The 27,623-nt window shown below is 34.0% G+C and overlaps 1 protein-coding gene across 2 annotated transcripts in view; it reads left to right on the forward strand.

Annotated features, from left to right (window-relative positions):
* LOC147073945 (G protein-coupled receptor Mth2-like) overlaps window positions 1-27,623 on the forward strand; it is a 421,896-nt gene that overhangs the window by 389,592 nt on the left and 4,681 nt on the right. The window contains exon 9 of one of the 2 annotated variants that reach the window (XM_085944476.1): window positions 22,003-22,192. In XM_085944476.1, coding sequence (XP_085800602.1) covers window positions 22,003-22,192 — 190 coding nt within the window. Of the gene's footprint in view, window positions 1-22,002; window positions 22,205-27,623 lie in introns of both variants that reach the window. The other variant, XM_085944477.1, reaches the window with a different exon arrangement.

Here is a 27,623-nt window from a genome sequence, read left to right on the forward strand (position 1 = left end):
CATAGAAAAAAATTTAGTGGAGGGCACAATAATCAAATACATTTATTATCTTTACTATCAGTCAATTGAATTTCATTTGTTTTTTTGGTACCTACTCATTTTTCACAGCTATACATAAGCTAAATAAATCTGCATCGTTATCCCGCTAGGTGGCAGCACTGCTGACTGTGCTCTAATAAGGCGCCAAAAATCTATTTTTCAAAAATTTCTGAAGTAAATTAAGTCACTTGATCAACCATACACGACGATACATTATATTATATTATATTATATTCAATCAACCTACACAAAAATTAAATTGTAAATATTTTTATTGGTCTATAATAGATAAAAAATATTATTCTATCAGCTATAAAATATCCAAAGTTATGTATGATGTAACTGCTGATTAATTTTTAGACTGTAATTTATTATGGCTTGGTTTCGCAGGGCTTAATTTAATTTTAAAACACCGTTTGTAAATTGTAGTCTTCAATGAAATCAAATTTAATACGTATGCCTGACAACGTTTAGTATGCACTATGTATGACTGATATTAACAGCCTACCTCCACCCTTCGCCACTGCTATATAATAATTACAGTTTGAAAATATCTTATTTTGTAAAGCCTCAGTAACTCACATATTATAAAAAACATGCCCCATGCTTTTTCGTACACAGTCGTTTAAAGTTCATATGTTATGATATTTAAAAAAAAATGCTCGATTTCAGTTATTAATCCTATAGAAATGTACTGTTATTACATATAAGTCTTTATAAGGGAAGTAGTTGTTATATGCTTAGTCAACTACCCCCGTTTTTATTTTATATTTAGACGGCATATAGTTTTGTATATATAGCACAAATACACTAGTGGTACTACACGGCATATAGCATGAAGTTATAGTAAACTATGTTTTACGTGTAATGGTTTATCATAATCCTTTTAACGTGATAATTTGGAAAAAGGCTGAGTGTCCTTGTAACCTCTTCATATCTTGAAGGTCTCTAGACAACTGTCATTTCCGACTCGCCATTGTCTATGCTCTAAACATGAGCATAGATAATAACGTGTCAGTTGTACAATTGGGTAAAATCTCTACACCTTAAACATACATAATTTTGAAAAACACTTTCTGAGAAAATGTATTATAACCAATAGAAAAAATCTTTTTGAAAAAAGTAAGCCACCCCGGCAGGGAATCGAACCCTGCATCTCCTGGGTTTACGCGCCCTGTCCGTCGCATTTACCTCTATGCTACGCAGTGACATACTAACACTACTACTACACTACTACTAACTACACCTTAGTTGAGACTTTGTAGCTTAATAAAAAATAAAAATACGTTTAAAGCACGTTTACACCACCGGATCACTTCTCGACAAATACATTAATATTTTAAATAACGTCCTTTTACTAAAGAGTAATATTATTTAAACAAAATTAATTAGATAATTAAAATAAATAATGAAAGGTTAGTACAACCCTGAATTGAAGCTATACTTAAATAATGTCGATGTTAAAATATATCTTAGTGTATACAAGATGGGATTATTACTTAAACGCTTCGACGAGACACTTTTGGACGTGGAGTAATGAATTGAAATTTAATTTAATGTCTTGTTTGCGGGCAAACAATTACTTCAATATCCATTATTTATTATTCTAATGGTTTCTAATATTACTTTTTCATGGACGCATTTGCGAGATTAATCGTAAAATACACATTCAACCAATATCTCAGAGTCACTGAAATTATATTTTCGATTTAAAAAATTGGGTCAATATAACAGGTTTTAATCGTTTTTATTTTCATTTTAACACTACAACAGGGTATGTGGGCTAATGACAGTAGCGAAGATAAACAATTTTATAAACATTTAGGCTTTGAGAAAATCACACAAATGTAGTGTGACCTCACCAATCGTATCGAATCCGGAGCCCACAAATGAGAAGCCAATGCTTTACCCACTGGACTACGTAGGTTATTACTATGGTGAAGACTATTACTTGGCGATTATTTAAAGTCTACCGTAATAAAAATATTTTTTATAGTTGATAATAATAGTAACATAAGCATCAATATGTAAAATAATATTGTAATAGTTGTTATAATATATCTACTCAAAAATGCATCGTAATGTATATTTTCGTACGTTCAAAGGCTGTAATAATACGTACGTAAATATATCACATTTTTATAGAATTTTGTGACATTTACCATCAAATTATTGTAATACATCGGCAAATTACACTACATTTGAAGGCTTTTGATTGTCAGCCTTCAAGTAAATAACTCAAAATTTGTACATTTCAAAAAAGTTTTATCTTTGACGTTAAATAGTATTTAAATTTAGATATTTTTAAAAATTAAAATTAAATTTTATGTAAGCATTTTTTTTTGTTTGTTTAGGATTTAATTAATTGTTTAACATCATATTCTACTTTCCTAATTCTTCTTTGACATTAGTGTGTACGTACATATTCATTAGTATTAATATATTAAGAGTGGAAATTTCTCAATTTCCAGACATTTGTATTGAAAAAAAAGAACAATCAGCGGATGTATATTTTTCGACCCTATCAGACATGACAAATAAGGTACACAATCGCTCGCCGAAGCGGGAAAAGCCGTAGGATAATAATAGTATTAGATTATTATCTTCTTAGTCCCGAAGTATAACTGACCCACCTATATGCTCGTGATTACCATTTGCATAAAAACACCACAGATGTTGGGCGTAGTCTTGCGTACTTTCAGGGTCTAGCAATTCATGAGAGTACATCTTCCTGTCACACGTCATCTACAATCTACATGGTTACGACTTCGAAAACCCTAATCAAAAAGACGATGTTAGAATAATTATAAATCACGTTTGATCTTACAACATACTTATATCAAAGATCCGATATAAATCTGTTCGACATGATTGTCCCAGGCGTGCTTGTAAAACTTTCGAATAAATTTCATTATAATATGCATATATAATTCAATGTAAATTTGGTCTTGAAACGTCATTTAGTGACCTACAAAAGCGGATTTTCTTTAGGGTCTGATACGTGACAAATATTTCACTGTTCACCTGATCCGTGCCACGGACGAATTAACTCATTCCAGAAAAATATTATTTGAGTCAGCATTTACTTAATTGATTTTCATTTTACAAAATAATAATATAAATCATATTAAATTCTACAAGATATCTGTAAGCCTTATTTCGGTTGTAACACCATTATCAAGACTACAAAAATAAATGACTTGTCTACGCCAAGTACGCACAGAATGAGCCTCGGCAGCTCTCGTGGTGCAGTGCGTAATGCGCTGGTCTTCCACCCGAGAGTTCTGGGTTCGATTCCCCGTGAGGACACAATATTTATGTGATTTTTTCAAAGCCTCGGTGTTCGCGATTGTTCAAAATTACTAACAACCACCTTGTACGAAAAAGCAAGGACATGGTTATTAATAATTCTATTTTTAAAAAAAACTATCTGCCTCACCCTGTGAATATACAAGAATAATACATACCTAATGGAATATCGTATTTAATTTAAAACAATTAATTGCATGCCATTATAATGCATTATATTGTCAGTTGCATAGAATGCCGGAGGATATACCGGCGAGGCAAGCTATGTACGCAATCCCTGTTGGCAAGAGAAGACCTGGACGGCCGAAACTGAGATGGCTGGACTGTGCCACGGGAGATTTAAAAATGTTAGGTCAAAGCAATTGGAGAGTGTCGGCGCTGGATCGTCTATGAAGTTCGTTTTTGAAGGAGGCCAAGGCCTACCAAGGGTTGTAGTGCCATAAATAAGATTGTGGTCACATCCTCATTAAATTTCGATTAAAATAATTTATAGTAATATAAATTTCGTGAAATTTAATAGCAACATGCCAATGTGGACACGGTATTTGGTCTTATCATGACCTAAGGCAGATGTTTCCAAATTGGGGGGGTGGGTTGCGAAAAGTTTAACCTTTAATTGTTTATTGTTTCGTGTAATCACTTTCTTGAAAAAATATTGTTACACGTAATTTGCTAACTATGACTCTATTGCACGAACAGTCATGACTCATGAGGACCGTGAGGACTCGCAGACTCATGCCGTCAGCAATAAAATTGTCAATCAACAGTATTATTTAATCAACGAATTAGATACCAACTGAATCACATGGATGTTTATTAATCTTATTATGATTGGTATATTTGGTTTACTAAAATGTTCCAATAATTTATAAGCCTCGTAATAAGTTCATGTCGAGTTCATGTGTTATAATTCATATTCAGTTTTCTAAGCCATAGTTTTATTTTATATTTACAAAGCAGAATAGTGATTTGTGAGATTCAAACCTGCGATTCTAGGATTGAAAAACTGACGTTCAGTGTACTTCTATAGTACCTGAAGAGAAAAATGTTTAGTGCACAAAAAAAAAAAAAAAAAAATGAATATTCAATGAATAACAAATCCATTCGTTTATGCCGACGCAGATTAGAATTATCGAAGACATATTATTCCTCCTACAATAATATATGAACATATAATGTATGTAGGTATTCGTAGTTCAAAAGGGGGCGAATGTTATTCGGCTGATGACAATCCGGTCCTTATCAGAATACATCTTCTGGTATATTAATCTACTTCCTACACTCTACGAGTTACCGTACCTAACTCATTTACATTGGACCACGACTGATAATTATCTTGTAGAATTTAAACTATGTTCGTATCAGTGTTGTATGTCAGATGATAATATTTGTCAAATCAACATTTCGTCATTTTAAGCTGTTAAAACCTCTGATGTGATAATAAAAATTTTACAGGAGAAAAAATCGCTTCATTAGCTTAAAAGTTTTGATTGTTTTTTTTCGTATTTCTTTGAATAACTTAGTTTATCTAAAATCTTAATAACAGACAGTGGAAAGCTTGTAATAGGTACGAGTATATCGCTCTTATTAAATCATGCTTCATCGTTTATGATTAATTATATTTTAATTCTATTGGCATATAGATAGAACTTTGAAGGTTTTACTAAACTATGCGGTCAAACGAACAGAAAATATTAAAAAACCCTTGGTTGCGCTTTTAGCAGTGGACTGTAATTTGGAGGTCATGCTGGTTAGTGGCTTCTGTATCTAGGGGGACGGTTTATACAGGATGCCAGACGCTAACCGTTATGTTGAGAGTGCTGGCGCGCGCTGGGGCCGGTTCGGTGTTCACGCACTCACGCACTGGTAAACGATATTGCAAATGCTGTAATTGAGTGTATGGAAAACATCATAATATATTCTACACGATAAAATTGTGAGCGGCGTAAGAAAAGGGGTTGTTTCTATCCTGAAAGAAATAAAAGCATCATTCGTCAAGAAGAGCTTTGTGCGCAGACCTTTGCAAAGTTATGGAATTGGTGATTAAGATTATCTACTCTATTATCGATAAAGCTTATCAATAAAGAATTATGGAGCTCTAAATTTGAACATCTCCGTGATTATAATGGACATATTGGAGAAAAACAAATGTGATAATGTTTCACAGCACAAGCTTAGTAGTCTGCTTTGAATGACCTGGAGAAGGAAGACATGACAATTTTTAACACCTGGAATAGTGTTCCTGACTTATAATACGATCAATTGAAAAAAACTAGCGTTTGCTGTTCTATCCCTTTCCGATTCTCCACATTCATGCGAACAATCTTTTTCAAGCATGAACCTTATCAAGAGTAAATTGAGAAGTCGTCTTATTGATGAGAACCTGAAATCGTGCCTAAAATTTAAAACAACAACATACAAGCCTGATTTACCCAAACTTTTCAAGGAGATGGAAGGCCATTATTCATATTAAGTGTTTGTCATGATTTAATTTTATGGATACCTTACTTACATTTTAATTTAATTATTAAGTATGATATCAAGTTTTATTCAGTGTACCTAAAGTTTAATTAAGACACCAAACTTTAAGTAAAGTTTATTCAGTTAATACGCAGTGTACCTACATTTATATAGTTTTAGTTTAAGAAATTTGGCTCTCAAAAGAAATCAAAATCGTTCTAATGTTCAATATTTGGCTCTCTTGACTAATGAGTTTGCCGACCACTGGTCTTTACTAATAATGATTATAAATGATGCCAAGAAAAAATAGACTGATTTACACAAATATTTTCCACTTTATTACTATGTGTCAAAAAAATAATTTCGCGGTATTTGTGGCAATTCCCTTGTAGGTTATTGTTTTGAGACAATGCTCTTATTTTGCAAATACATTGTTTACACGTTACAATAAGGCATATTATCAAATGTGATTTGAACTTGTGGCCATTGTCTCATAAAATAGTTGCCGGGAAGGTTATTGAGTATTGATAAGCTGCCTTGTTTATATTTCGATTCATTCGCTCTACAATCAAATGCGGATTCACGAACACACGTAAAAAGCAACATATGAATTTGCCAAACGCGTTATTCGACTCACTGCTTCATATTATGTGTACATCACGCTGCTACTCCACCGCTGATGCACTAATATAATATTCGTAAATAGTGTTATATATTATGTTACGCCGAATATGCGAAATTGACTGTTACATGAAATGGGCAAAATTTTGGCTAATTTATGTGATAGTCATGCCCGTTACCTTATTCATGAATTAGGTAAATTATCTGCCGAGTGCATGAATTTGCCAAGGTATGGAATACTTAAACTGTCAACATGACAGTGGAAAAAGTAAATTTAATACGGATGGTTTTATTAGTTATAATTGGACATAATATAATATTATTATTATTAGTTTAGGTTAGGTTTTGTAATTCTGAATTCAACTGAATGTCCATTTTGAGGTTAGCTAACAAGTGTCAACAAACTATCACAAGCATACAATCGACCATTGCACGATTGATACCCAAGCACGAATCAAATCGCGAAAATACCTTTTAATAAAATTCTTCCGTTATCATATTAGGTATAGTTCTAGATTTTTTTAGTAGGCATAGTAAATGGATATGAACGTATTTGCAGTTATTGATTGATATATTTTTATATTTCTGAATGACATTTGACACATTTGGTTAGTTTGATTGGTTGCAAAAAACACCACCGGAGCGCGACCATCTATTTTGACCATAGATAATATACGTAAATTTTGACCAATGCATGAATATTTGACACATTTAGTTTAGTTGCAAAAAACACCACCGTAGCGCTACTATCTAATTTGCCCAATGCATGAACTAGGCAGAAAAATTACTGCCGAATTCACGCACTCGACAGGTATTTTGTCTAATTCATGAATAATGCAACGGGCTTGCATTTTTCATGATTTAGTCAAAATTTTTCCCATTTCATGTAATAATCAATTTCGCACATTCGGCGTAACATATACACTTCAAACTACACATTCCTATCACACGAAGTGTTCATTACTGGGGCACTCAGAGATTTATTAATATTTGCATACATAATTTATAACTTTACATATTATATTATTATGTACGTACTTTCCACGAAGTAGGTCGTGCGGAAGTCTGGCTATCTTCTACAAATGTACATATTATATTATGTATTAATAGATTTTCACCTCAACACGCCAATGCTATCGTACCTTAAGGGGTTTATTGCTTACGTATGCCGGTGTATATCTGAAAATAGTTCCAGGTATAGCACACTATCTTCTTAACATATTGTATATAGTATATTCGAGGATTGACGTTCCTGACACGGCTGTCATATTAAGAATAATTCTAATAAAACAAGAATATTTGCCTTGACAAGTAGTTTATAACAAGCGAATAGCGAAATAGTATTCAGTAACACTATTTTATCCAAGACCGGCTATATTCAGGCAGCGGCACTGAATTGCGAATTAGGATTAGGGTAACTACTAATAATTATTGATGATCTTGAAACACAATCGTGTCCCGTGTATCGTACGTATGCAGTTCGCTGTATTACACTTCACTGTGAAATGTTATATCGGAAATATATGGCCGTATATTAAAGACCGACAAACCTCTTTGGGTCCTATAAATAGTATTGAAATAAAATTCATACCTAAATAAAACACTGTTTTTGTCGGTTTACACTTTACAAGAAGGCAGCAGCAAACACATTTTTAAACAGCCGATATACTGGATTATTTATTAGGTTAGGTTTTCATTCTTGAATTCATGAATTTTGCCAGAATCAGCTATAAAAATTGAATTAATGTTCATATTGAATCTAATAAAATTAGAGACCGTATAGTATACGATCATCTCTTTCCGATAGAAAGCTCACGGCAAACTGTGCCACGGTGAATTTTTTTACGTACACTTTACATGTAACCAAACACAATGTGGTAACCTGTTCGCAATAAATAACGATTTTTACTTGCATATTTCGTTTAAATTACAACCATCATTATTATAAATTATTATTATAAACAGTTTATTATATCGCATTATAACTAGCACTACCATATTATAGGTTAGTATACAGTTTTGTGTCACAGCCTGACTATAGTGGGCCTTGATCTTATCGTTTGAAAACCACATTTTTTGTCAATATTCCAGTTTTACCTACTCTTATTGTATAGTTAATAAGCTAATACATAGTTAACACATTTATTAAAAGAATGTAGATAGTATGTAACTGAATGTAATACACTCGTTCATCAACCATTCAATTAGTAACCCAGTGGTATTCAGCCTGTGCGTCGTCACGTGATGCTCGTGCGATACCTCTATATTCACTAGCAAAGTATACTCATGCTGGAACTGGCCCATAAGTCTTCACCTAGGGTTAGACTGATAATTCCTGAGATATGTTACTGTGTTTAGCCGTCGTCATGGTAATGAGCAGCCGACCTAAGCATCTTTATTTCATCTAAATAGCAAAGTCCACACAACCATTTCCAAATAATATTTGTATTAGACATGCTTTGACAAATTTATTTTTCGTATTTTTTGTATATTCATATTTATTTTTTCATTAGATATACTATCTATCTACATTTATTTATATTTACGTAACGTTTTTATTACATTTCTTTAAATTAAATTACAAAATTTAATATTACTTCGAAATAAAAAAAAAATACTATAATGAAATTTCTATGGATAATAATATGTACCTACTTACTTACATGCTTTTTCAATCATTGTGTTTCATATCAATTCAAAAGAAAAAGAATTTATTTAGAAATAATGTCCAATTTTCTAAGTGGAATACCATTGTCCCCATTCCATATTGTATTCGTATTATTCTTTTTTTTAATTCGTACAAATCACCGCTTTAGCAAACAAATTATCGATAAGAATTCCATTCGGCTTGCATGCTCTTCCGTCATTTCTGCATCGGCTTAATGGTTTCGGTAATTTTTCATTAGCAGAAATATTTTCGTACAAATTACGTAGGTAATTTATACAATAAAATTATACATATCTATAAAAGATGATAATATTATAAGACATTATCTATAAGATAAAGTAATTAATTATATTTATTAGAATAGAAAAAAGACAGATTCTTCTGGCATTGCGGCTACGACGAAATCACTTTGGAACAGTGTTAGTGTCGTTTGAAAGTAATGATACCAACACTTATCTGAGTCATCTGCACTGCCACAACACAACAATCTGACACCATTCTACCTAGGGATTACAATACCGAATGAAAATATCAATACCGGTATTTGTAAATTAATTGGAAAATACAGAAGGGTCTACCAATATGTTAAATCTCTTTAAAATATGAATATTTTATATGTGTCATTGCTGGCCATCGTCGAGAATGGCCACGGAAGCAAACCAGACATCGCGTAATCCGATAAAAATACAGTCATGTTAAGGGGGGACATGCTCGTCGTAGGTCAAAATTGAGTTTTTATTGTATTTTCAAACCATGATCCTGGACACTCCTTAAACGTTGTAGATAATCTATTTATATAATTTTGAAGCCTTATAATCCCTCATATTTATTTTAAACATTTCATGACTGCATAAAGTATGTTTGTTACATAAAATGGTATTCTTTTAAACCTCTCGCTCTAATACAATAAAAACTCAATTTTGACCTACGACGAGCATGTGGGCCGTTAAGCCTTTTATGTGAATTAATACATTTTGTTTCCACCGTGAATACCGAATATATCGGTATTGTCTGATTATTAAAACCGGTATTTCGGAACCGAAAAATACTGTGATACCGGTTTTAAAATACCGGTATTGCAATCTCGAATTTATTCTACCTGCATTACATACTATACTCACCGTAGGACGTAGGTAATTAAAATTATTAAAATCCCCGTATATATTATAGCTTGCAAAGGATTACATCGCATTCAGATATACGGTAAGACAGATTGTATTTTCTTTTAGCAGTAGTTTTAGCGATTATACATTTTGCTTGGTAGAAATTCATTGTAATAGTGAAACAAATTGAAATTGTATTAATGCGATAATTTCGATTTGTGTGCCCGTATCATCATCAGCAGCAGTGGTTAAATCCACTGCTGTATGAAGGCCTCCTCTAGCTTCCTCCACTCTTCTCTATGAGTTCGACTATCCAAAGGGTACCACTGTATGATAGCGCTTGTCCAACGGTTGTCCACTCGCCGAGTGTCATTGCCATTTCATCTGCTCAGCGACCTCTATAAGATCGCGTACTCACGTATGGCCTCCTTGACCATTTATTTATTTTGTGATCTTTCTGCATTATGCCCAACATGCACCTTTCCATCTCACGTTGCGCGTCTCAATTTTTTTGAATTTTTTTAAAATTAATTGTCGATGTTTCATATGCATACGTGAGCACTGGTAAAATAATTAAAACACAAATATAATGATGTATAGTAATATTAATATCAATGCACTATTCTTTTCGGTTAATATTTTTTTACCTCCCTCCATCGGATATTCTCGCCACCTCTGTCTATACATAGTGACATAAATTGTTCCAAATTCAAATTACTAAGTAGCTATGTATATGTACCTAACTATAATGTTTGAGTTTACTATCGATCCCAGCTTAGTTCACGTCGCATTGTATGTATGTGTTGAAAATAGTGTGCCTGTAACGTATAATAATATATATTACACTTACAAGCACAATGTCATTCTAGCTTCAAATTTAATGTCATCCGATATCGATATGTACCAATGAAGACACAGTGGCGGTTCTTTTTAAGTTAAGGTTAAGGTGCACTAAAATTTAAAAAAAATCACTGCATTTTAATGTAAATTCCTAATGAATACAACACAATATTATTAGTTTGAAAGATAGTAGATAGAAAGATAGAGTTTTTTAGTTATTTATAAATCATGTGAGACGAAATCTCAACACTTTATGTCAAACTATTGAAGAAATTGGTAATCGTCCTTTATCGTAATAATATTGAATCGTTTCGTTTTTTTTATTTTTAGAGTTATTATAGAGTGAGAAAACGATATTTGGCAGCGATGTCATGGTTTTTTCATTCACTTGACCTAGTAAAAGATACAAAAAATATTGAGCTAAACAGTTTAAGACAAATTATTTATCCCGACAGGCGGATATTTATCAAAACCAAAACCCACTATAATAATAGTCGGGTCGTGACACTAAACTGTAAACTTTGATGGTAGTGCAAGTTGTTGCTCATTCTTCGAGTGCAATACATATGGTTATAATTTTAAATATTCATTTACTACAAACAAGTCACTGCATTGGATTCAAAGATAATTAATAACTAGCACTACCGTCGAAATTCTTAATTTAGTGAGATGGCCTGAATATATCAGTCCCTTAAAAAACATTAGCCCAACTAAGACTGTGAGTCTGATGTGGGGGGGGGTAGAGGTGGAGGATTATTATGAAAAGAGAAGGTGTGTCACCATTTACCTACGCGCCTTTTTTAAACACCAAGCCCGCACATTTAAACACATTACAAAATTTCACTATTTGAAATAGATTAAACTGAGATAAGATTAAACTGATGATGAGATTAGATTAAACTGGCTAAAACTAAAATTTTATTGTCGAGTTACCCTGCTATTGTTTCATTTGGTGATAATGCACAGGTACTACAAAATTATACCGTTTTATCTGACACCGATTCAACAAACAAAGACAAGTACCCAATCTATATTTTCTTTTAAATTGTATCTTAATTTTGATTTCTAAGTTATTTTTAAGTAGAAATCGATTTAAAGAACAAATCTGTCTCTGATGTGCTTAAAAACTGCTTGCTTGAAAATGTTTTTAATGCTAAACTAAATTTGCGTAAATTTGCTGGTTATATGTTATATCATAATATACGTAAAGGTTAGTAAATCGTCTCATATTTTGTAGTATTGACAATTATTTGGCCCCTTGCCATGTGCGCCAATGCTCTATCGCCGCACAATCTATCCGAGAGATATACCTGTACCCCACGTTCCGAAATGACTGTCGATTCGCGGCTCACCTGATCAGATAACCTGACGACACGTGATTGTGTCCCGCCCACTGCCACTCCGAAATTTCATTCCTCAATGTTCAATCTGCCGACCCTGTGTCGCCGTGGTTCATTTAACCGGTTCGTAGCATGCAATAATACGTTGACAATAATAATCGGAGAGAGGTAGTCGAGATGTGAGTACGTCAATTTGTTTTGTGATGGCGTCGGAGGAATATATTCTTGAATCGTGTAAAGATGACTAAAAAACGTCACTCATGTACTCGAAAAAGAAAACATGTCAATGAATATATTATTATTATTTCTAATATAACAATAAACATAAAATTAAATGGACGCATGTTGAATTTTTATGACAAATTATGTTTTGTTCCGCACGCGTCGTTTTCACAATCTGCGCGTCGCGTAGTCACGATATTTTTAGACTATGCCACAGCTGAAGTATAGCCTTAAGATTCGACATAAATAGTCCACACTTTGTCAGTCAAACGAATTCGATTTCATTGGACCAATACTACAATGTGTAGATAGTGTTTGTCAGTTTTTTAAATTCGATTAAACCCTGCCTAATCCAAGCCATAGTAGATAATAGTTAAAATAATATTTGTTAAGCCAAACATAATTTTAGATATTTTATAGATAAAAGAATATTTTTTATCGATTATGGTTAAGTTTAACACCATCTGTAATATCGTCTCTGTTCTGGCAGAACACACTAACTGGAGAATACTCGTTTTGAGTAATTTGACTTTGAAGTTGTTAAAATGTTCGAAATGGTCTATCATGTGAGTTTATTAAGTAATCGTAAAAAGGATGACTTTAAAATAAAGACTGTTTATTTATTAAGAAGGTTTCCAGACGCTAATGTTTGAAATAAGGAACATTTTGGTATAACTAACTCAATATGTCATTTTTTCGAATTAGTGTCTTCTGCCAGAACAGTGACGATATTATGTATTCTTAATTCAATAAAAACAAATAGGTATGACTGAAAAAGTGTGCACTATTTTTGTCGGATCGCCCATAGCATGACTAAACTATTATGGTTTAGGCAGGGTTTAATTGAATTTTAAGAACTAGCCAGCACCATCTGCAAATTGTATTCTTAGTTCACTAGCTTAGTGTGCACTATTTATGTCGAATCTTCACAGCCTACCTCCACCCCTCGCCACTGTTACAAGATCATTCCCCTTTTTCTTATCTGAAAAGCTAAATGAACATTTCGTCAGCTGAATGCAGAACCATTCTAACCTACATTTGAAATTTTTCGAGAGAGTTTTTTGAAACAACATCTTTATGGATAAATGTACGCATCATATTTTAGGAGGATTATTGTTGAGAAAATCGGTCCATACACTTGTCTATATAAATAATAAATAACTGAAGTAGGCTGTTTCAAAAAAATCTTCTGCAAAATATTTCAAATGTGAGTTAGAATAGTTCTGCATTCAGCTGACGATTTGTCATTCACTTAACCCTTAACCTATTAAGTCGGCAATTATTCTTCACTTACATTGATAAGAAAACTTATATTTAAATAGTATTTTTTTTTAATAATATAATGTATAACTGTGTGAAAATAATTTTATTTCGTAGGCAATATTTGAATACACCACCTCGCTGAGCGAAGGGTTAAAGTGTTACCCCCTATATTGGGTATAATATAGATTCAGTGAACAAAACATAGTATCTGTGTAGCCGAGCCTAACCGGACTTAGCCAAACGACGTTGGATTTGGACCGCGATAACTCCAATGTTATCTCAATTTCCTGATGATAGCCTCTAAATCCAAAATAGCTTCGAGAACCGTAATCTTACAATGCTTACTGCTTTACAATAATATATCGTTTGGTTTTTATATAACTTGTCATATCATAAAATCGAAACATATTATGTGTTGATTGCATGTCAATCACGTCCATCGCGTTTTCAAAATGGAGGAGCCTACTCGAAGTGTACATGACTGCACTAGATATGTATAAAGTTACCAACATCAAGTAGTCGCAGGGCCTCTACATATCACATGATAATTCGTCAAATGATTATTTTCCGACTGCCTTTCTACAAGGCATGCTTACTTTTCACTCTCTTGAATCTCGAAGGTCTTTTCTGCTCTTAAAACATTTTTGACTGTTATCGCGAGGGATGGTTTCTAATCCAGCGTGTCTATTCTATACACAAGACTGTTTTTCGGCATCTACGGCATCTATTTAGGGTAAGTTTGTATTGAAATATTAGCACTTATTTTAACAATTACAATAAATTAGTTGTAATTGTTACAATAAGTTCTATTTTTAACAGCACCTTTCTTGGCTGTGTTAACTTCAGAGCGAGATAGACAGTTTTTACTGTCTAGACGGCTAACTTATTGTAACAATAATTATAATACTTCAATACATAAATATGATAAAGTGATAATATAGCGGTCCATAAGTATAGAATAGACACACTGGTGTTTTAAATAATTTGAATTTACATGCGCCTGTCAATGGTCGCAGCCATGACTTATTCTGGATCGGAAACGTTTCCTCGTATCAAGCCTATCAGCCATTAGCGAGGGGTGCAAAACTATGTGCTCCCCAATGGTGAAATATGTATTTTGTATTCGAAATTTTACATTATGGTACAATAACGACTCCAACTTTAGATGTGAACACATCGTTAAACAAACACTCTCGATCTTAGGCTCTATCGATAGATTATAAATGGCAAGATTTTTTTTATCGATCTCCACGATTTTTTATTGATATTGAAAAGAGAGGGTTTTCATGACTCCAATTGGTAACTATAGGCAACATAGCTTTAACCTTCAACCAATAACCTAACATTTTATATATAGTAACATGTAAGTGGGTAGCCATGCAGTTGTAATATAATATAATTTCAACACCCACGGTGGCCGCGCGGCTTAAGCGTCGGCCTATAACGCCATGGGTACCAGGTTCGAATCCTGGGTCTAACAAATACATATATTGTTTTTCAATTTGTGTATGAGTCAGGATATGTACCTAATAGGTTGAGCAAGTGGCTGACATCCATTTCTCGTAAAAACAAAATCTATAAATACAAACCTCTGCTCTGTGGAGGCCCATAATATGATCTTATTAGAATCGGACATGGTCGAAAAAAAAATCATTGAGATTATGAAAGAGAAGCATTACATAATCATTCCTATTTTTAATTCTCTTAGCCTGCAAGACCTCGTTGTATCACTTAATTCATATTGTATCACCCACAACGGCCACAACTTGTCATAGGAGTGAGAGAAATACAATAATATTTACACATTATGTAAATCCCTTCTTTTTAATCTGAGGCGTAGTATTTCTTACCGTCGTGCAGTAGACTCTTTACACGCTAGGAGAATAGTTTGACGTTAGTCAGTTAGTTAGAACACGTGTTGTTTAAGTAAAATACCTTTATGTTGAAGAATGACAATTAGAAATTGTGGTGAATAACTGCTAGTTTTGAATCCTAGTAGATCACAACTTACGCAAAGTTATTCTTCATATATATTAAAACCATTTGTAATACATTTAATATATTGCACAATCACTGTCACTATCGTGTGATACCAGTAATTGCACTTTCATTTAAAGGATGATGCAACTGTCATAATGCAATGCCCCTAATGCGATAAAACAATGCATCAACATACTGCAAGAGCATGCAATTTCTAGAAGGATGTGGAACAAAACAGGTCAAGAACCTGGCTCGTGGATTAGACCTTCGCGCGAATGTCGCGACACTATCGTGATAAGGTGTGATTAATTTGCTTAAATTAACTAATGATAATTAATTACGCACACACTATTGACTACGGAGAATTGCCGAGAGGTATTGAATACAACATGTAAACTGAGGTATTGGTTGCACATTAAGTTAGTCATAATTTTTTTATGACCGAAAGTCACAAAATCCCCTTACAGTCACGATGAGTGCAACGAGTGTCCAAAAAAAAAACTAAAACTTATCATCGTGTGCACGATAAAAATTGCGTTTGTGACGATAAAAGGCAATTTGCTTCATTTAAAATGCCTCAAAGGTTTATGGCTGTCCGCAAACATGAACCACTAAGCGCTGTTCGACGACTCACTTGCTTGTCAACCTGTCAAAATTATATAAGTTTAGACATTATACAGGTTGTGGCATTGAATTTCAAATATCGATGGTTCTATCGATGGTTAGAATCATTTATTTGTATTAATTATTCGTGCTCCTCTCTAGTATGGGAACTTTTTTATTAAATTAAGGCCCTCCTCCCACGGCGCAACTGAAATCTGGTGGAACTGGTTGGTGATGGTACTCACAAACTGACCAATGTGATGATTCGCACACGGCGCTACTGAAACCACTTGAAATAATAATCACATAACCTCAAACTGTCAAACTGGACCATCAGCTGTTTTGTACAAAAACCAACAACACGCACGCTGCCGCGTTTACTTGAATAAAATTAGGTTATTTCAATTTTGCTTGTCTTGTACTTTTGACGTCTTGGGTTGTAAATGGTTTTTATAGCATGACACTTGTTCGCAGTGCTACCAATTTTGGTAAGAAAATATGATTTTTAACCGAATCTAATGATGTTGGTACCACTGTTTTACGGTGACTGGAAACTTGAGAGACCGCGCGACTAGCATGTCGCATCTCTTCGCGACCGTTTTGAAGCCGAGAGATTCCAGTCTCGCCGTCAGCGAGCCGCCATTGAAATACATTAGCTAGATACTGGCTGGAATTTTAGTTTCAGTTCCGACGGACATAAGTTGCGCCGTGGGAGGATGGCCTAAGTCTCAGTAAACAGTAAACTCAGTCAAAGCAGATTTGAGTGCGTGGCGACCTCAGTTTGTAATATACCAACTATAAAAACGTAAACGTATGAGAGAGAAAGACTGGGTGTAAACGTATGAGAACGATGACAGATAGTATTGCCACCTGGAAATATTTGCAAGTAAATAAAAACATGAATGAGTAAACATTATAATATGTTAGATTTCCGATGAAATGCGTGGGTAAGTAGTGTTCATTCGGTTCATACAAGTTCATCGCGTCAGCTGACGACAGATAGTCAGGAAGGGGAAAACCGCGACGATAAAAATACATTTCGTATGCAAGCTGCATACGCACAAATCAGTGTTGCTATGTTCAACGAAACAATTTCGCAGATTCTGTATACACAATAGGTATATTATTATCAGTATGCTGGGTTGTGATTGCTGATTCTAATAAGAACATACCACTCTGTGGAGGATATTATGGGCCTCCACAGGGTGGAGGTTAAGTTTGTATTAACAAATTTTGATTTTAATAAAAAAATATTTTAGCCACTTGCTGAACATAATATTATTATGTCCATACTCTGATTCATACACAAATTTAAAAACAATATGACGTGTGCTTTCCAGACCCAGGATTCGAACCTGGGACCAACTTCGTTATAAGCCGACGATTAAGCGGCTATCGTGGGTATACTATATTATATAATATATACTATACTTTATTTCAAACTAAAGCCTGTCACAGTCGTCCGACTGCAACACGTAAAATTTGTCGATGTGATTGTGTTATTATTCACAAAACACATGCGACTTAATGTACTGTCACACATTTTTGGTAAAAAAAATGTGTTTGTCGCGTTTCATAAATTTTATGCGAATGGAGCGGTATAATAACAAAATTTCGCATTGGCGCATGTCAGCCGAAGTTGCTTTTTCGTTCGTTTCGGCTAACCACGTGACGTCATTGGCCTGGTATGGCTGTTAGTACCTGTCTGCATGGAAGTGAGTTGCAATATTGATGTATATATCTCAGTCGAGAGGATTTTCAATGTGTGACCAGACTAAAGCTACGTTATAGTATGTTTTATTTATAAAAGTAGAAACACTTCCAGTTTAGTATTTATTCAGAGTTCACAAAAATCAATCGAAAATAACAGAGTATACTACAAACGGTACACGAAAACAGATTAACAAGATAAGATGACTCGCTCGACCAAATAACCAGATGAACTTGCCGAAGGAGTAGTTTTAGGTAGGTATCATATTTGATAACTAGAAACCACACTTATCCCTAGAAACGAATCTCGATAGTGTAAGCTTCTTGCGCATGTTCTGAACGGAGGATTTGGGCTCTGGTGGAGAATCGGGCTGCCGCACTAGTGTAATATTACAGTCGAACTTGGTTATTACGAGGAAGATGGGACCAACTGAATTTTCTCGTTATAAGTATTACTCATTATAAATCGTTATATAACATTGTTCGCGCCACGCTCTATTTAAGCATAAAACATAAAAAATCTGAAAACCATCGTAAAAGTCCCCGAAACAAGCATGAACTACAAAAGAAGTTGTTTATTGTAATGAAATGCTGAGCCACCGTCGCTGGTACCTACTGACTTCACAAAACTTGGATTTTACATAGAATTTCAACCATATGCAAGGTACTTAAGACACTTAACTAGTGTTATAAACGTAATCCGATCCCGGTTGCATCGGTCTAGTTAACTGCCCGGTCGGATTCTATTGCTTAGGGTCGAAAATATTGCTTTTAAACGATTGACACACTAACAGTTTCGCTCGGTATACCCGAGAAGTATCTCGTTATAAAAGTGAATAAATGTATGGAGAAAATCAAAAACTAAAATGTCAACAATTTTTTCCTCATTACGCCCGAGATCTCGCTATTTCAGTTTTGGTAATAACCAAGTTCGACTGTATATATTAATAATTAAAATAGAATAAAACTAACTTTATTAATCCATAATATAATAAATGTCTGAACCAGTTTAGTTGAGTTTGTCTAAAGTAAACTAAACCTATCGGTATAAAGTAATGTCGTGGTAGCACTATAATGTTTGTTTTATTTCACACAATATTGCTTTCCATAAGGGTAGTAAATTGAAAGTAGTTTGCATACTTAGTACGTAACTAAAAGTTTTCTAAAAGGTGTGGTAGGTAGTAAGAATTCTGATACTATTATAATATGATATTTCTCAAGGCTGTCTAAAGTCGGCACTGAATGACGAATTCCGATGATGGTAGAATAACTTACTAACGTTTAAATTGTGCAGATTGCAATTTCTTCTACTGCGCACGAATCACATTGGATAAATTTTATTATTAATAATTCCGAATGCTCTTACATGACATCTATTGCATCGTTTGCGCCGCTCGATGTCGCTCTAACTACGTCATATTTTCTGTCAAATCTATCAAACTTCACGGTTATGTGGTATGTTTATAGTTATTGCTTAACTTCGGATGCAATGGGGTAACTTGTTCGCAGTCAATAAACATCTTCAATTGTATATTTCGTATAATTTTCTAAACATACTTTAAGATATTGCATTTGACGTGATTGCCCGCAGAACCAAACAAACATGGAGTGCATTTCTAAAAATAGTGTCTTTAAAAGTGACCTAGTGATGCGTATGAAAATTGGACTATCGAGCGTAGCGCAACGTGGCATGGAATGGTTGCATTTTGTACAGACATGACGGAACAATCAAGAAAGAAACCAACGAATAAGGAAGCTGATAAGAGTACACGGTGTGATAGATATCGCTAAGCAGATGAAATAGCAATAGGGTGGATATGTTGCTCGGCGATTGGACAATCGTTGAACAAATGCTGTCATACAGAGGTACTCAAGGGGCACTAAGGGCCATAACCCACTGACGCGGCTGTACTTGGAGATAGCGGTAAGGGGCGACACATGTTTGTATGGGATAAAGCCCACTGCTGTGGCCAGTCGTACGCGGCGTATCGCGTTAGTGGAGTATGGCCCTAAACGACGCCACAAAATCCATTGTATAGAGACGAGCAAATAGAGGCGCTGGCCTTTCATCGGGGGACTCCGAGTTCAAGCCTCGGTGAGGTCACACTGTTTATATGATATTTAAAAACTTGGGTGTTTCTCTTATATTAGGTACTAATTACACCAGTGCACACCTCATGGCCTCTTATAGTATTAAAAAGAATACAAATCTAGTAGTGGATCGATATGATGTTGCATTTTAAGTATGAGGAATAATTAACACTTCAAACGAAATTCACAGTTTCACCGTAATGTAGTTTTCACTGACGTTTGTAAATTATAAAAAATACTGTTTTTAAATCATATTTTGTTCTCACACTTGGCAACACTGGCAGAAATAGCGCAGTCAAGGTCGGTCGTGACTGTCGTGACAATACTGGCGACATATTGTTCCGTTGTCCCACTCTTGACCCTAAAAATGTTATAGAAAAAACGATAAACTTTTATCATTTCACTGCGAATATTAATGTTGATAACATTATTGCTTAATGTCCATCGTGGCCTTCAGATTATTGATTATTTATTTTGACAATATAATCAAAAATATAACATGACGTAACAGTTAGTAATTCTCTCTCTTCTTTATCCACGCTATATCCCAGCGATTTGACGTCTTCCACTGGATCGTGTTCCTCGCTAATCTTGTCAAGTTTTCCGACATTTCTATCATCGTCTAATATTACCCACACACAGCCGATTCATTTGCTTCTAGGACGCTCCCGCTGGTTTACCCGTCTGATAGAAATAATTATTGGTCTGTTGGTTGAAATCTTATAAAACCTTCCAATATGTTTTTCAATGCTTTGTAAAATATTTCCCATTGTTTTAACCATTAAGTACATGATGGCAACCTTTTAATATAGGTACACATTACTTTGCTAATCAATCACATGTAATATTTAATATTATTATAAATTAACAGTGACACATAATAAACTATAACCATTTTATCAACACACTTTATCCACTGCAGAAAATTGCAAATTTTAAAATAAAATTTCCTTCGTACAAAAAATATAATACAGTTTGTTGCTGAAAGGTAACACCATGCAATTAAGGGTTGGAACCGCCACAATACATTATAATATAATATATACATATAATTTTATTACTCTTTTAACCAATAACAACTATTTTTAGTGCGTAATACTATTAACATTTTTTTTTTCATCGACTTCAAAATAATATTTTTTAAATGTGAACTGCGAAGAACACCAAATTTTAGGCGTGACGTTTTTGAAAACATAAAATTATGTAGGAATAAGATAATATAAATGCTTCGCTTTACTGACCGTTTTTTAAATGAGTTCTGATATTTTACGTTGACCTTGACTTTTCTGACATATAATTAAAATACAAGAAATTACTAAACATTTTACTATGAAATGGCCACATAGGTACACCGCGAATCGGTTGAATATGCTATGGGCCATACCTACTACTTCAATTGAAGAAAATAGCGACATTTTTAAATACTATGGAAACTTTGGGTCTGTAATCGTAAATAATATTAACTGTTAGAGCACAAATAATTCACGTCACGTTTTAAAGTTTAAAAAAAAATCGGTTAATGTTTAACTACAATTTTGCAATCTACTTAGATGTAGCGATTACGCGTTAGATGCTTAGAATAAATGGAATAAATGAATTAGTCACCTTTTCCATATGTAAAACAAAATAAGTATCTGACTACTCACGTATTTTGTTTTACTTATTGTTAAAATAATTATATTAGACAAATTTTAAACATCGACTTGGTAACTTTTTACTAGTTTATAAACATATTATCTCTTGTTTATTCCAGAATCTTCAGATGCAGATCCCTTTACGTCTTGATGAGCTTGGCGTGGTTCCTGGAGGTGGTATCGTGGTGGCAGAGCAGCATTTCGTTCATCTGGTACATTTCGGATCTGGTGAATGCGCTGCAGGGTTTCGTTGTCTACCTCATATTCATGAGGCCCAAGCTGGTCAAGAAGGTGTACAATAAAATTAAGGTATATATCCATGTAGGTACTGCAATTATGCATTTTCGTAATTATGATAATTATAGATACAATTAACACGAGAAAAAATACTTTTCATTTAAATTTGAAAAAAAAAAATCGATTGGCAGGTCAAAAGACCTAAATAATTTGTCAGCTAAAATAATTCAAATATTAATCGCAGTCAAAAGTGGGATACGACCCGATTTTTTTTACCGAATGGTTTAACAGTAGTAGTCAAATATAGTGTGTTATATCTTATATTTTACATATATATAACATACTTACGTATTTCTGCAAACTAGATCCAACCCACACGTACGGCATAATCCAATATTTGAGAAAAGACTGATTTAAGAATGGGGTACTTTTAGATAATTTAATAATCACACATTCATACTAGAAAAAACATTTTTTGTAACTTGAACCTGTAATCACTGGATTCGCGCCAATGTGTATAAAGAATGTTACATTCTCAAATATTAGTTGAATAAATTGAATCATCAGCAAGTTCAAGTATCTTGTAACTAATATTTAGGGTGCTTCATAACCAAAAATAGGTTCACGTAATACACCTGATTAAATCCGGGTATGGTGTGAGATGGAGTGATTTGGTGAAGTCATTAATGATTATTGTTGGATATTGAATTAAATGGGAATAATTTGAATGAAATATTATGCAATCGAAATTCTTTATTTATTGTAATTCGTAATTCAGTGCCGTGGTCTGAATTTAGTCAGCCTTGGTCCTAGATAAAGTCATTAGTATGTTATACATATATATATGTATAGACTATATTATATTCATACGATATACCTATATCACGTCGTTAATCTTCGGCAAACTTCAAAATGTAGTACCAACCAGCGACGCTGCACGTTTCAAAGTTGAACGCCGAAACCCAGGGTCAAAGTTTATTAATTTCGTTCCGCCCCTTCCGTGTCTGCTACCCTCCCAGCCCAAAACCCTGTGCCGCCCCTGCGCCTTTTTATCAACCCTCGCAAATGATCGAACCTTCGCCATGTATAGGAGAACCTTATTGAACGTTTACATTTCGAAAGCCAGCTTAAAATCAGGCAATTATAATATGACGTATTCACTAAAATATATTCAATTACTTATGTAATAATTATTTAAAGCTATAAACTTATTAATTTTATTTAATCTCATTTTTTGGCGGAAATACATAATATTAGAAGGAAAATGATTGGATAACAAATTCTACTATATTTTACAATAGGCATATCCAACGCACCATAAGACCAGAACACCAAAAATGAGTCGTGAAAATTTAAAAAAACAAGCACACTCAGTTGTAATATAATAATATAATGTCATTGTATTTTATTCGCAGTATTCTCGCTCTATGAGGCCGTGATCGACAGGCCGGACATATAAATTTCGCGAGTTATCTTGTTCGACTTTAAACTCAAATTACTAGCCACCGTCGATTGATTTGCATAATCTAAAAAAATAAACACACAGTGACACCTGTTTGAATAATTATAATATATTAAGCCACAAATTATCGATATTACAGCGATTTTAGTAAGAGCTTCACTCATTCAATGTGTGTCGTTAAAAATCTGCGGCCTGCAGATACAGCCATAGTAATAACTTGAGGCATAGAAAAGGCCATTTCTTTTTTTATACGACCTGTCATAAGAGTGAGAGAAATACAAAATGTAAATCCTTTCTCCTTAACACCCCCGTTACTGTTATGTCACATTAGGTTACACATCCCATTAAACTACAAATATTTCAGTTAATATACACTTTTTCATCCTCATATTTCGGGCATTTCTATAATAATTAATATTTTATTTAATTAAAATGTTATTATTTTTAAAATCTATATAATTATCCAGTAAATACGTATAATTCATAGATATCCGCCCTATTTCATTAACCTGTCATAAATGCACGTTGTAATAGTTGAACTTCGCATTCTACAAATTAGATAGATATGAAAGTAAGGAGTGAGAACAGGATAGTATAATTTCTTATAGGCTGTAAAAATGTATAGAAATACTCGTCTGATTATAATTAAGTTTTTATACCTTTTTGATCATTTTATATACTTATAAAACAAATAGTAAATAATGATGATAAAATCTTATACATGTTGCCTAAATAGACATGTCCCTTTTACCTGCTTTATTGTCGCACGGTAACCTTAGGTGACATCACCGGAATAGACGGGATTTATTATCATCGTAAAGAGAAGGTTGCTGAGGCGTAGTTCCTCTTATCGTCGTGCAGTAGGCTCTTTATACAGCAGGAGAAGTGTTGTTGTTGTTTAATTTGTAATGTCTTCATACAAATGTAATATGTTTGTTAAAGTTGAACAATGAAAATGCAAAAGTATGTTAGATCACTAAAGCTTTGATTCTGGATCACAATCCACTTGAAGTTGGGCACTGAGTTTACACTGTTTACAGGCATACTTCAACTCAAGCCTCCTCTTAAAGAGAGCTAAGTAACATAATAATACAAAACTCTCATCAGGTCCATATTATTAACCTATAGATTATAATGATGGACCTCATTTAAAAAAAGAATTAGAGGAAACTGAAAAATGAAAATATTGAAAAGGGTCTTTGGGGCTCAAGTCATACATATCGATGAAAGTATAATTACGAATTATATGTATACGTTGTAAAGTAACCATACTGTCGTTTTTTACACCAAAGCAGGACAATTATATTAGGCAGACCATGTTTCCTGGTTGGAAGACACAACCATACATACCGTTTCACACGAGACACTGGTGTCTGGACACCGGTGTCTCTGGACACTGCATATACATTTTCATTCATATAACACACGTGTGTCGTTTACGTCTAAACGCGCCATTTCATGTATGTGGAAATGCAGCGTCTCGAGACATTTCGTCGCTATATGATTGGTTTGTCGAATATCCGTTTTTGTCAAAATCGACTTTTCAATGCAAAATGATTTTTGTATCTAAATAGACCTGATCCATCCTTTTCTTTAAATTACTTTGTTATGAAAACAGCATTGATATGCTGTAAAACCAACAATTTAAATTCTTCTTTGTATTTAAATATAGGATAATGATATTTGTTTGTATCCTGAACATTTTACATTTGGTCTATTCGACAAACCAATCCTACAGCGAAGATTTGTGTCTGGACACCGGTGTCTAGTGTGAAACGGCACTAAGGCTAAATACTGGGAAAAAAACTGAACTAGAAAGACCTAACATACGGTACGGTTACACAGTATCCCTGAAGGCAAGACTTGCATGGAACTTCAGACAGTCAGAGGGGAATGGAGATGTTTCCTGCTATAGTCACTACAAACCACGTTGGATTGTATTGCCGATGATTATGAATGAAGTATTGCGATACTTACCGGTTACGTTGCGATAATAATTATAGAATAACGTAAATTAGCACTCATTGAACGCAAAATACATAAAGGAATCCTTGGACTTCCGCCAGAAATGAATCGCGAGTGTAATCACAATCACGATAAACGGAACATATCTAGTGACTGCCAAACAACAGAACATCAAAGATTATGATTATAGAATCCAAATCCGCGATTCAATGATACCACTCAATATACAGTAGGTATTTATGAATCCCATGAATATTACACACGTATCTTCTTCTTATTGTGCCAACCCCTAGCGGAGGTCGGCCACCATCAAGGCGATCTTATCTTTGTCGTCTGCTACCCGGAACAGTTCGATGGAGCTGCACTTGTACCAATCACGGAGGTTCTTAAGCCACGAAATGTGGCACCGTCCTATGCTACGCTTCCCATTGATCTTTCCTTGAATGACAAGTTGGGGAATGCTGTATTTTTGTCCTCTCATAATGTGGCCGAGGTATTGTAGTTTCCTGGTTTTGATACTACGTAGAACTTCTCGGTCCTTCCCCATTCGATTGAGAACTTCAACATTTGTCGCCTTCAAGGAATTTTGAGGATGCGTCTATACAGCCACATCTCGAAAGCTTCAAGTCTCCGTGACATCTCTCGGTTTAGCGTCCATACTTCCATACCATAGAACACGTTTCCAACTTCCACGATTATACACACGTATAATCGTGGAAAAATCGTTTAATAGCTGTTTTTTTAAGAATTGTTTCACACACAAATTACTATTTTATTATAATTTAATATGGACGCTAAACCACGAAATGTCACGGAGAGTTGAAGTTTTCAAGATTTAGCTGTATATACATATCCTCAAAACTCCTTAAACTGACCAGGTGACAAATGTTTAAGTTCTCAATCAATGGGAAAGGACCGAAAAGTTATGCGTAGTGTCAAAAACCAGGAAACTACAGTGCCTCGGTCAAATTATAAGAGGGCAAAAATACAGCATTCCCGAACTTATCATTTAAGGAAAGATCAATGGTAAGCGTATCAGAGGACGATGCCGCATTTCGTGGCTTAAGAACCTCCGTGATTGGTACGAGTGGAACTCTTCTGAACTGTTCCGGGTAACAGATGACAAAGCTGATTGCCTTGATGGTGGATAAGAAGAATATAATATTATTTATTAATTAAGTAATTTCTTATTTAAATATTTATTACTTACATAGATAATAATATAATATATCTGTAATCAGAAAAGATGTAGAAAGATTCTTCTTCTATAGATATGAAGCATAAAACTATGACATTTAATCAAAAAAGACCTCTGTTGTACCGATTAAGCTAGTTACAAGTGGCTTTGCATTGCTGGTTTATTTGAAGAGAACTTCACACTACGAACTAGAGGTGAGTTGGAAATACTGTCACCAGTTTGTTTCTCAAGTATCGAATGAAACTACCCATACTCAGTACGTGTGGCCCAATAAACTTGTTCTAAAAAACTTGTGATGATATCATCGCGAGTCGTGAGCGAGGAGTGTATTTTAATTTATTAGTCTATGCATGCGAATGACATCATCTTATGTATGAACAAAATGTCATAAATTTTCTGTAGCAGCACATTCCCTCGGAAATGTGATGAGGTGAAGTGACAGCAGTTTAAAATTTAAAAAAAAAACATTATTATTCACTTATGTTAACAAGAACTATATAAAATAACATAAAAACAACTCATAAATTAAAAATGTGTTTAAAATTTTATAATAAATGTGACATTTCGAAAAGCCCAGCTCAGTGTATTTTCAGCGATCCTATTGAAGCCAAAATTTCAAATACTAATATGGAGTTTTAGTTCCAGTTGAGTATGAGACTTTATGTCGCATACGCACGCAAAACGCTCTATATAGTATTCCAAATACTAGTAATTAAATACAAGTATTTTGGAACAAGTTTCGATATTAAGTATTTTTTTATACTGGTAGTAAGTATACTTAGTCTTCAAAAGCGACCAGTATTCCCACCTCTACTACGAACCTAACCAAACCTTAAGTTTTTTGTACTAAATTAATTCACGTACCAAAGTATCTCGTG

This window comes from Rhyacophila brunnea, unplaced genomic scaffold (assembly GCF_057557595.1).
Source record: "Rhyacophila brunnea isolate RB1 unplaced genomic scaffold, BYU_Rbru_1.0 scaffold_17, whole genome shotgun sequence".
NCBI lineage: Eukaryota > Metazoa > Arthropoda > Insecta > Trichoptera > Rhyacophilidae > Rhyacophila > Rhyacophila brunnea.